The sequence below is a fragment of the Microcebus murinus genome, chromosome 4 (genome assembly GCF_040939455.1).
Source record: "Microcebus murinus isolate Inina chromosome 4, M.murinus_Inina_mat1.0, whole genome shotgun sequence".
Lineage (NCBI taxonomy): Eukaryota > Metazoa > Chordata > Mammalia > Primates > Cheirogaleidae > Microcebus > Microcebus murinus.
Genome location: NC_134107.1, coordinates 53,328,873 through 53,341,162, shown reverse-complemented (window position 1 = coordinate 53,341,162; position 12,290 = coordinate 53,328,873). Strand labels below are relative to the sequence as shown.

Genomic DNA, 12,290 nt, shown 5'->3' with positions numbered 1-12,290 from the left:
ATCATCAAGAAAATGCAAATCAAAACCACAATGAAATATCACCTCACACTTGTTACAATGGCGATCATAAAAATGACAAGAGATACCAAATGTTGGCAAAGGTGTGGCGATAAGGGAACCCTTGCGCACTGTTGGTGGCACTGTAAATCGGTGTATCTATTATGCAAATAGTATGGGGATTCCTCATAATGACCCAGCTATCCTTTGGCAGGGCATATACCCAAAGGAAATAGAATCAGAACCTCATGGAGATTCAGATCCACCATATTCATTGCAGTTTTATTCACAATAGCCAAGATATGGAAACAACGTAAGTGTCCATCAACAGATAAATGGATGTGAATGCTATAAAAATGTCCATGTACATTCACTCAAAAACATAGAGGAAATGGATAAATTCCCGGAAACACAGAATGTCCCAAGATGCAATCAGGAAGAAATAGAACTCCTGAAGAGACAAATAACAAGCAAGGAGATCAAAGTAGTAATAAAAAGTCTTCCAACAACAAAAAAGCCCCAGGCCATATAGATTCACAGCTGAATTTTTCCAGACCTATGAAGAAGAGCCAGTGCCCATACTGATGAAATTATTCCATTACAATGAGAAGGAGGGACTCCTCCCCAATGCATTCTATGAAGCCAATATCACCTTGATACCGAAGCCAGGAAAGGACACAACAAAAAAAGAAAACTAAAGACCAATATCCCTTATGAATATAGATGGAAAAAATGCTCAATATAATACTAGCAAACTGAATTCAACAGCCCATAAAAAATAATCCACCATGACCAAGTGGGCTTCATCCCAGGGAAGAAATGATGTTTCAACATATGTAAACCAATAAATGTGATTCACCACATAAACAGAAGCAAAAACAAAGACCATATGATCATCCCAATACATACACTTAAAAATATTACCAAGACTTTTATTTATTTTGTGTCAAAATTTATGTGATATAAATTAACTTCCCATATCCAGATGTGGAAGTCGCTATTCTTACTGTAAACAGAAAGGGTCACCTAGAAAAGAATGTGTCCCAGAAACGCAAGTACCCTAGTGGTGAAGTGTTCTCAAAGAGCCCCTCCCTCTGCTCACAACAGAGAATATATGCCTCATAACAAATCAAAGTATTAAGAGGATATAAGAATTGAAAAATATTGACAGGAGTCATTCATACTCAGGATCAATTATGTTACTACTGTACTTGTAAATCACTGAGGCAGTGCCTAGAATGTAGTGAAAAAGTTCATCCTTAACTGCTATTGCTAATACCGTTACTACAACTACTGCTACTGTTACTAATATTTAGCCTCCAGATTGTCTAACTCTGCAAATATTCAAATATTATAAGGGATAAATTATTTAGTAGAGTGTTACTACAAACTTTTTAGTAAACTAGGCTGGGATTCTAGTTGCTAATCTGGGTTATAACAGTGTCAAGGGAGTGGTGTAAATGCAATCAGTATGAGTTCGTGCAAAAGTCTGTCACATTCAATCACTTGATTCAGTTGGAAGCAATGAACATTTCAGTGGTGGATATTCAAATTCAGCAGACAAAGTGTTCAAGCAAGAACAAAAGCTTCATTCAGCCATCCATCATCATGAATTCTTTTTCCTTTATTCCAAATATGCAATTATGCTTACATGTTCCACAAATTGTTGTGAATATTAACTGCATGGAGGAAGAAGAAACTGAGTTTCAATATGGAGTTCACAACATTTTGGAGAAAGGAAACAATGAATCCATATGTACACATGCATTAAGTATTCTGAAAAAAATACAAAATGTTCTGTGTAATATAATTCTATGAAATCCTACAAAACTAACAGGCATCACTAGAAAATATTCCTCTACCAAGCTCTCTCTTCAGAGCCCCCTTGATCTCCTTGTTCCTAAGACTGTAGATGAGAGGGTTCAACATGGGGATCACCACCATGTAGAACACAGACACCACCTTGTTCTGGTCAGTCGAGTAGCTGGACTTGGGCATCACATAAATGAATGTAATAGTCCCATAGAACAGAGTGACTGCAGTGAGGTGGGAGGTGCAGGTGGAGAAGGCCTTGTGGCGCCCCTCGGTGGACCGCATCTTCAGGATGGTGATGAGGATGTAGATGTAGGAGACAGCTATGACAAACACAGTGACCACAACTATGGAGGCAGCAGAAAATGAGGACACAGCTATAGGGACACTGGCATCAGAACAGGAGAGTTCAATTAAAGGAGCAAAATCACAGTAAAAATGATTGATTCTATTTGGTCCACAGAAGAATAAAGAAAAGAAGGAAAAGATAAAGGAGGAAGCATTAAGAAAACCACCTACATAAACCACTATGAGTAACTTGACACAGACTTGAGTGGACATTTTGGTTGAATAAAGCAGTGGGTTGCAGATTGCCACAAAGCGGTCATATGCCATGGTAGCTAGAAGAAAGCATTCAATTGTTCCAAAAAATGCAGCGATACCAAACTGGATGGTGCATCCAAGGTAGGAGATTGTGTTTTCCTCCATCAGGAAGTTCACAAGCATGTTGGGGGTGACAGAAGATGAATAGCTTATGTCAGCAGAAGCCAAGTGGCTCAGAAAAAGATACATAGGGTGATGGAGCTGAGAGGAGATTCTAATTAGAATGATTATGCTGAGATTGCCAGAGATGGTCACCAGGTAGATGCACAGGATGATCATGAAGAGGACGACACGAAGCACTGGATCATCTGTTAAGCCCAATAAGATGAATTCTGTCACAGCAGTGTGGTTCCTGTCCACCAGGGAATCCATGAGACAAGGTAGCTGCTCCTCAAAAGAACCTGGGATGATAACCATACAATAAAGCAGTTATAAATTTGATGGTCTCAATTTCATTAATAAATACATGAAGGTTAATATGAACAAAAATATCAATCAAGGAAAGTTTGGACTAAAAAGTATTTTATTGAATTTAGAGTCTTATTGTTTTTATATTTTTGTGTAATGAGTCATTCTATATTTTAAAACTTGTTTTTATCAGAAACACTAAAAACTTACTACAAATAATGTATATCCTTTTTATTCTTTCTAAAAAATGTACTTCACATGCCTTTGAAGCTAAAGATTTAAAAACATCACAAAAAGGAATGGTAAGTATAGCAAAAAAGAGTAAAATATATGTAAGGGTGGGATTATGCAATGGAGACTTGAGTATTAGCTAACATTTACTGGATGGTTACTAAATTACTGGCACAGGGTTTAGAAATATGTATATGTATTTATTAATTTCCATAAAATAACACTCAGTATTGTTAATTTCTATTTTATAGATGAGGAACCTGAATTTGAAAATGTGAAGTGACTTACCTAAGGTTCCACTGCAAGTGTTGGAATCAGGATGTGAACCCCAGACAGTCTGGATGCAATAAATTTCCTGCAGAAAAATGAATAATATTTACCGTGAAATATAGTACACTGGAAAATAAGTACATGACAGATTAGTATTTCAGTTTTCTAACAATTAAAGTATAAAAGAGGTGCCTACTTAGTTACATAGTTTACCATGTCCATCACTTAAAGAATACTAGTTTTTTAAAGAGAAGTACAATTTTCTTCAATGAATAAGGAAGGAACAGAAAGGAATTTCAAGTTCTGTTTATGAATGAAGTCACCTAGTATAAATTGGTTATCTTAATATTTCCAGTTAAAATATTGTTACATCATGTAGTTTAATATATAAACCTAATCACTATGCAAAAGTTTGTGATTAATATTCGGAGCATAATTATAGTACATTTATTCAAACCAATCAAATAATTTCCTAATGTAACAATGTTTTCTAATGGAAATATTGATATTATAGAATGAAATTCTATTATTTTGGAAATAATGTACAGCTGAATAAAAATTTCAGCCTACAAAGTTTATAGTTTGCACAGGTTCACACAGCTAGTGACCAACTTGACTCTCTGCTCCACGTTTTCTAGCTTTATACCTTTCACGTTGTCCACGGTGTCCCGTTGTCTGTGGTGCTGGAGCATTCAGACCTATAAACAAAGTAGGTCTTCCCACAACATATTTAGTCACAAAGCATCTCATACTTAGTAAAGCTAATAGCATTGTGGATGAGTGCCAAGTTTAGATAGCACTAAATGAGCATGTGAGTTTATGTTGTTCTGGGTGAATAAATAAGAAATCTTGGTAGACTGAATTATGCCTGTTTATTTACATAAATTGGCTGTGGAAACTCATTTAATTCAGCTAAAGTTACTTGTTAGCTGACTGATAGATTATATCTGCCCTGTTCACAACTGTGACTAGTGAGTACACATACAACTCCAGAGAATATACTGTTCTCAAATGGTAAATAAAAATCAATACATCAGATTCACTCACGAAAGCCCAAATCTTACTTTTTGAAAGAATTCACTCATTTTACAGCTATAGATTCAAAGTTCTTATTATTATATGCCAGAAACATGATTTCATTTCTTGCCTTTGGGGACAAATCTCTAAAGATTTTAGAGATTCAAATATGAATTCAAAAGCACCAGGGATCATTATCACATTCTCAAGGGAACATTGAACAGTTCAATCCAAAAAACACAACTAATCTTTAAGGATTCTTTCAATACTCAAGTGATCAAAGTTTTTCATTTTATCTAGGTGTTGGTGTACCTTCATTTGATAATCATTGGGAGTATAATATTATAAAGTATGGCATGGCTAAATATTGGTTCTTAGTTCACTTTGATATTTCAGGTTAAAAAATACTAAACTGGCCAGGCGCGGTGGCTCACGCCTGTAATCCTAGCACTCTGGGAGGCCGAGGCGGGCAGATTGCTTAAGGTCAGGAGTTCAAAACCAGCCTGAGCGAGACCCTGTCTCTACCATAAAAATGGAAAGAAATTAATTGGCCAACTAATATATATATATATATCAGCCAGGCATGGTGGCTCGTGCCTGTAGTCCCAGCTACTCGGGAGGCTGAGGCAGGAGGATCGCTTGAGCCCAGGAGTTTGAGGTTGCTGTGAGCTAGGCTGATGCCACGGCACTCACTCTAGCCTAGGCAAGAAAGCGAGACTCTGTCTCAAAAAAATAAATAAATAAATAAAATAAAATACTAAACTGCATATATAAAGCAGTTACCTTAGCTCCATTCATTCAACACTTATTCATGTTGTAAGTATTTTGTGGTGATAAATGTAAGACACTTCATTAGGTACCTTTGGAAATATGGAGTGGAAATCCCAAATAAAATTGAATTTCAAATATCAAAATTATTTAAGTAATGGACATGTTCTTTCCTGTCAAAAGATATAAAATAAATACTACTAAAGTTGTATAGATAGAAAACTGGTAGGTAAAAACGTTGGATTCTTTCCAGGTAAGACTTAGTCTCTTATACCACATGTCTCCAAGGAATGACTACTGGTGAGTGACTTACATGACTAGAAGGATGATCACAGAGACAGTGACTGTCAAGCTGAAGACTCAGTCTAAGTCTCTTGCTAACCCTAATATTAGAGAGTCCTATCTCATACTCCAGATGCCCCCCTGGTGGAAGTGGTTTACCACTGCTCATACCAACCTTCATTCAGAGCTTCCTCTTTGCCAACCAAGCACTGTGCTTATCATTTTACTACGTTATTTCATTTAATCCTCACGATAATTTGGCAAGCAAATATTCCCATTCTCTTAATGAGAAGATCAAATTTTAATCTACTTGTCCAACTATATTCAATTAAGAAAATTAAATCTAGATTTTAAATTGAGCTCAGACTGAAGGTTAGAATGTGTACTCTGTACTGCTAATGTCACCAAGATATAAGTGCTTCAGTGATGACTACTGCTTCCCAACTAGTTTCTGATTTACAGTTTTCTCTCCTCACCCTCAACACCTTGCCTACTTGCCTAAAACTAGCTGTGCCTCCAGTTTGGATCTAAGTACATGGCCAGCATTCAGGATACTAATTTCCTCTCATGTATAGTTAATCATACCTGCTAAATTTCTATGATATGTGTCCACTTCTTCCTAGCTCTCCAGTGCAATGGCTTCCTAATTAATTTTCATATATGCACAATTGCCCTTTCACAGAACAGCCAGAGTGAGCTGGCTGCTTAATTAAAAGAATTTAATTGTATTCATTTTAAAGTTATCAAATAATTATATACATATAATCCAAATGACTTATAAAAGAAAACAATGGTCCAGAGCCCCATTTTTACAAATCCAATGCCTCACTCCCTGTAGATAACCACTTTGACTCTTTAAACTATTTCATGATTGAGATACTTCTGTATTTAAAATAAAATGCTTTTTTAAAGAAAAGCTCAGAATTTGTTTTGTTCCTGCTATTTTTGCTTTCTATTTAAGTTGAATACCATGGATGCAAAGAGGAAAACAAGAGTTTTTCCATGCCTAAAGGGATCTATACAGATTTCATTTGTTGAATTTAATATAATAAGACTGAAACAATAATATCCAATGAGTTAAAGAAAAAAAGAGAATAGGTTTTAATTCAATGATCTATTGCTAGGATTAAATTTAATAATTTTCTCACAGCTAACAGGCAATATAATGTCATGGTATGAAGTTTAAAAGTTATATTACAGTAAACATCTAGAGTTAACATTAAATCTCACATGCAGTTTTTTATAAATAAGCTACTCAACTTTATTCTAGCAGTATAGAGAATAAATACAAATCTTACACCCCAACAAACCATGTTTTTAATTTTCTTAATTAATGGCCATATACATATTGTGCAACCTTTTTCATATCTATATCACAAAGTATAATAGCCCAGCTCAGGTCACTTTCCTCTCAGTCTTTTGTTACTCAAAAATTCAGTTTCTTAATCTTTCAAGTTTCTAGCTATTGAAAATATAAGTCCTTTCCATCCTTTTATCCTTTCAGTATAATTATATTTTGATTTTATATTTTATTAAACTTTAAAATTTATGTAATATACATTTTAAATTTAGCTTATGTTTCATTACAGAAAATATCTTATAACCCCCTGTTTTACAAGGATAAAGACATCTACATGCCTACACCTCTCTTCAACTCTCTTTCTAAAATTTGCTTTCCCATTTCAGTCTCCTGTGCCTTAACATTGCATTCTGTAATTAGTGCTAAGTTTTAAAAACTCTGCACACTGATTCCAAAATATGAAAATCTATAAGTGTTTATAACATTATTAGTATATAAATAATATCCACTGGAAAACCAGGACTCTTCCTGAAGTTGTACCCTAATTTTCTTTTCTCCCTCTACCCATCCTGCTTCCCTGACTCCCTTACAAGTTTCTGGGAGCACCTTCTTAACAAATCACTTTAAAGTAAACCTTTTCTCAGGATCTGTTTCTGGGGAAACCATCCTAAGATAGCATACATGCAGAATTCCAAGTCAGAACTTGCTAAGTATGGTCTAACCCACCCTATCCTCCAAAAAGACAAAACCAAAACTGGTCCAACAGTATTTAACTGAATATGCAAGTCAAGTACATATTAGGGCATATTTATAGAGAGTGCTAAAGATGATTTCTAGAGTACACTTATTCATAGTGGGACTTGTTGGAATGACATTTACTCTTCCTTCATCATATGGTAAGATAATGTGCATAGGCAGTTGTAGTACATGGTTTTGATAACTATGTTACAAACCCTTACCCCAATTGTGATTTTAGGAACATATATGGTGGTTGGTTCTAACTCATATTGTAAGTTTCCCACTTCCAGTGATAAACACGAACTCGACTTTAATGCTTTGTTCCTGCTCAGAAGCCTGAGACATTCTAGGGAGTCACCAGCAGCTTGCCAAGACCACATGCAAGCACATCCCAGATGTGGGGGTAATTAAAGCCTTGGGAGCAACCCCAACCAATGGAAGATAAAATTCAGTGCATAAGCATCCTTCCTCATCCTTGAGAGAGACAATTCTGGAACACAATCTCTGGCTTCTCACATGTCCCAGTGAAATCAAGACACTGTCGCCACAGTGGTAACCAGGATACACTCACGTTGACTTTTCCTCCTTGCCTGTCCCACCTTCCCTATTTCCTCACTTTTGCTTCCTTGGATCACCTCCCAAATAAAGCATCTGAAGTCAAATCCTTGTCTCAGGCTCTGCCCTTTATGTAACTTGAACTAAGCCAGATAAAGCCCCATCCAAATCTCAAGACAATTAATGAGGTATCTGAGAACAACTCAAGAGTTCAGGGTGTAAGCCCTGGATTGTGAGGGAATGGTGTCTGACTTATGCCTGAAAAAGACTGATGTTGAGAAGACCACTGGACAGCCTTTGCTGCCACTTCCCTCTTGTCCCATCTCCAACTCTGGCACTGGAGGAGCCAGTGGCAGCCCAGTGAGTAAAGGAAGGGAAATAGAAATGTGAGGAATTGCTGGAGTTATAGACTATACCTTACTTCCTTCTCTTTCTAATGCAAGCTTCTGGGTTTGAGTTAGACAAAAATTGGCATTGGAAGGGAGGTTGGTAGCAGGAAGGCAAAATTTTAAACAGGAAGTGATTCAAACTTTGATATTAGACTGGATTATTTATACCAAAAAATTAAGAATATGTTTCAATAATTAAAAATGGCTTAAAAATATGAGATTTGCCCAAGGTTTCATATGGGAGTAGTGAAGAAGTAACTGAAAGAAAGGCTTTGAAGAAGCAGCAGTGAGAAAAAATTAAGGTGCCTTTTGTCTGCATCTTAATGAGATTTTATAGGAATTTTTATGTTTTAGTTTTATAGCAACAGAACTTACATTTCTCCATAATATTTATAATTGCATATAACAGTTGCCTCTTTGATGTTTGATCTTATTTTTCATGCTCTTGATAAAAATAATTTATTGTCACTTATACACATACAAATTAATTTATATAAATACAAATAAATACCTTGAGAGGCCAAGGTGGGAACATGATTTGAGGCCAGGAGTTTGAGAACAACCTGAACAACACAGGAAGACCCCATCTCTACAAAAAAATTTAAAGAATTAGCCATGCATGGTGGCAAACGTCTGTAGTCTCAGCTACTCAGGAAACTGAGGCAGGAAGACAACTGAACCCAGGAGTTTGAGGTTGCAGTGACCTATAGTGATGCCACTGCATTCTAGTCAGGGAAATAGAGCAAGACCTTGTCAAAAGAAAGAAGGAAGGAAGGAAGGAAGGAAGGAAGGAAGGAAGGAAGGAAGGAAGGAAGGAAGGAAGGAAGGAAGGAAGGAAATTGAGTTGGATTTGAAAAATACTCAAATAATCCAAAAGAAGGCAAGGAAGGGGAAAAGAACAACAACAACAACAACAACAAAAAATAGGTAAAGGGCATCTGTAAAAAGCCTTCAACTCTCAATAGTAAAATATTGAATACTTATTCTCCTAACACTAAGAAATAGGAAGGCCTATTCTCATCACTCCTAGTTAGCATTTTACTGGAGGTCCTAGGCATGCAATAAGACAAATAAAAGTGATGAAATAAAATAAAAACTCAGGGAGAAAGGAAAATGTCTCTACTGCAGATAGCATATAGATTTACAGAGAAAATTCTGAGGGAGCTCTAAAACTTACACTAGAACTAATTAGCAAGATTGCAGGAAATACGGTTAATATATAAAAAATGAATTGCATTTTAGATACTTGGAGCAATGACTGAAAAATGAAAAAAGAAAATTCCACTTACAATGGGTCAAAACACAAAATATTTGGGAATAAATTGATGAAAAGTCATGCAAGATTACTAAAAAATTATAGAACCCTGATGAGAGAAAATAAAGAAGATCTGAATATACTTAGAGAGCTACACCATGTTCATGGGTTACAAGACAAAATATTATTAAAATGTCAGCTCTCCAATAATTGACCCTTATAGTCAATGAAACCCCAATCAAAATTCTAGTAAGGTCTTTTGTAGAGGCTAATAAACTACATCTACAATTTATCTGAATATGACTTCTACCTGGAATAAGAAAAACAATTTTAGAAAGGAAGAAAAAAGTTTGAATATTTACAATACAAGATTTCAAGACTTATCGTAAGTCTATAGTAATTAACAGCGGCATATTGGTGAAAGGTTGGACATATAGTTCAAAGGAGCAGAAAAGACAATCCAAAAACAGACACAAATATATATTGTCAATTGAGTTTTAGACAAATGTTAAAGGATATTCAATAAGAATAGAGTTTGCAACAAATATTACTGAAACAACTGCATATACACATGGAAAAAAACACCAATTCTTATCTCACATCATAAAGAAAATTAACTCAAAATGTATCATAGATATAAAGGCAAAAGATAAAACAATAAAATTTCTAGAGGTGAATATAGGAGAAAGTTTTTGCATTTGGGAATAAACAAAGATGTCTTAGGCATTACATAAGAACCATAAGAGTAACAAAAAAAATTATATATTGGTTGTTATGGACTGAATGTTTGTGCCCCTAAAAATTCACATGTTGAAGCCCTCCAATATGCTGATAAGTGAAGATGAAGCTTTGAGGGTGGGGGTAATTAAGGTTATATGAAGTCATGAGTGTGGAGCCGTGGTCTGATGAGATTAACACCTCAAAAGAAGAGCACCAGAGAGTTCTCTCTCTCTCCCTCTCTCACTGAGCACACAACAGGCAAAGGCCTCCTGAGCACACAATAAGATAGTGGCCACCTACCAAGCCAAGAAGAGAGGCCTCACCAGAAACCAAACATGCTGGCTCCTTGATCTTGCCTTTCTAGCCTCCAGAATTGTAAGAAAAATACATTGTCTATTGTTTAAGCCACCCAGTCTATGGTATTTTGTGTTGACAGCCCATGCTAATATATTGGTCTTCATCAAAATTTAAAACATTCCCTTTTCAAATGACAGTGAACAAACACAGTAATATTTACTGTTCATATATCTGACAGGACTTGTATTCAGAAAAGAGATTTGCAAATTACAAACTTTGGCTTACCACATGTTTGTGTTAGTAAATTTTACACAATATTATAGTCTATGATGATTAATTAAATCGTCATATTTAATTAATGACATGTTAGATCTTATTAGTTTCATTTCTCTTGTCCATTTTTCCACTGGCTCCTATGTTTAGTACCTTGTTGCCTTTTGTTCTTGGCATTATTTTTGACTGTGTGTGGTTATTGATTTTTGAATAATTATCAGTAGGAATAATTGAGACCTGGGTTGGTTGTTTACTTATTCAGTTCACCCCAGGGTGCCACCTGTCTTTGACCATGCTATATTCAAATTCAAGGTTTGAGATTCCCTAGCCCCCCAGGGCTGCTAATCTGTGTCAGGCTTGGTTACTTAAGGTTTCCTCCTAACCCAAGGAAGTATGTGAGATGTATCAATCAGAATTCTCATCTAAACTTGCCCTAGGCTTTGACTGTTGCCCTTCTCAACCCAAAAGAACACTAAATCCACAGCACAGGTTGATAACACTTTTTTCTCACTGGTCAAGTTCTCTCATGGCAAAAGCATTTTTGAGTGTTAGGTCTACTTCTCTGGATTCTCACACTTTCTGGTGAGGCAATTCCTCATGTACTGTAATCCCTAATGTGACACTTAAGATATAGCTAACATTTTATCATGTGTTTTCATTGTGTTCACCATGAGATTGATGACAATGATCAACCCTACCATTGTTGGAACAGAAACCTCAAACGTAAATTTCATGCCTCTGAGGGGAAGATTAGACTCACACAACTGTTCACAGGTATCACCGTATTAGACATGAACTATCCTCACCTCCTCAATCATTGCTCAGATGTTATATTCCCAGTGAGACCTACAGTAACCACTCCCTACACAGGCATATCAACCCTCCATAGCACTCATCCCCCTGCTAATAGCCTGTATGACTTACTTGTTAGTTTTCTTGTTTGACTCCTATGCTAGAAGATAAATTCCATGATGGCAGACATCTTTGGCTGTTTGTCACTTATATCCTCATTAGCCTAGGACAGTGCCTACATTGTAAGAGTTACCAAATATGATTCTTGAATATATGAAAGAACAAATGAGCAAATGGAATGATTGATACCCTATGGTTGTTTTACCAGAAAGTTGAAATTTGTGTGTGAAACACAGAAGAGGGGACAGGAAATGGAAATAAATCTGGTAGTGGTCAGCATGTAGAGGTTGATTCAGCCTCTCCAGGGGCAGTCACAATTTCAGAAGAGAGATGGTCCAGTTCCCTCAAGCTTCTTGAGTAAGATGTAGGTCTGACCATTAACAAGTCACTCCAAAGGTTTGTTACTCACAGTCATAATGTCACACTACAAGCTAGATTCTCCTTTTAGAAATTAGTGTCTGTT

General features: G+C 36.0%; 2 protein-coding genes across 2 annotated transcripts in view; one reads left to right on the top strand and one right to left on the bottom strand.

The window, feature by feature from the left end:
- EIF3F (eukaryotic translation initiation factor 3 subunit F) overlaps positions 1-12,290 on the top strand; it is a 288,155-nt gene that overhangs the window by 107,363 nt on the left and 168,502 nt on the right. The gene's annotated exons all lie outside the window — the stretch shown is intronic.
- LOC105881942 (olfactory receptor 5P76-like) lies at positions 1,828-2,784 on the bottom strand. Its single transcript, XM_012783936.2, has one exon. It carries the CDS (start codon positions 2,782-2,784, stop codon positions 1,828-1,830), a length of 957 nt encoding a protein of 318 aa, XP_012639390.2.

Coding starts and splice junctions, on each gene's coding strand:
- LOC105881942 (XM_012783936.2), bottom strand. CDS start 2,784: ATGGATTCCCTGGTGGACAGGAACCACACTGCTGTGACAGAATTCATC.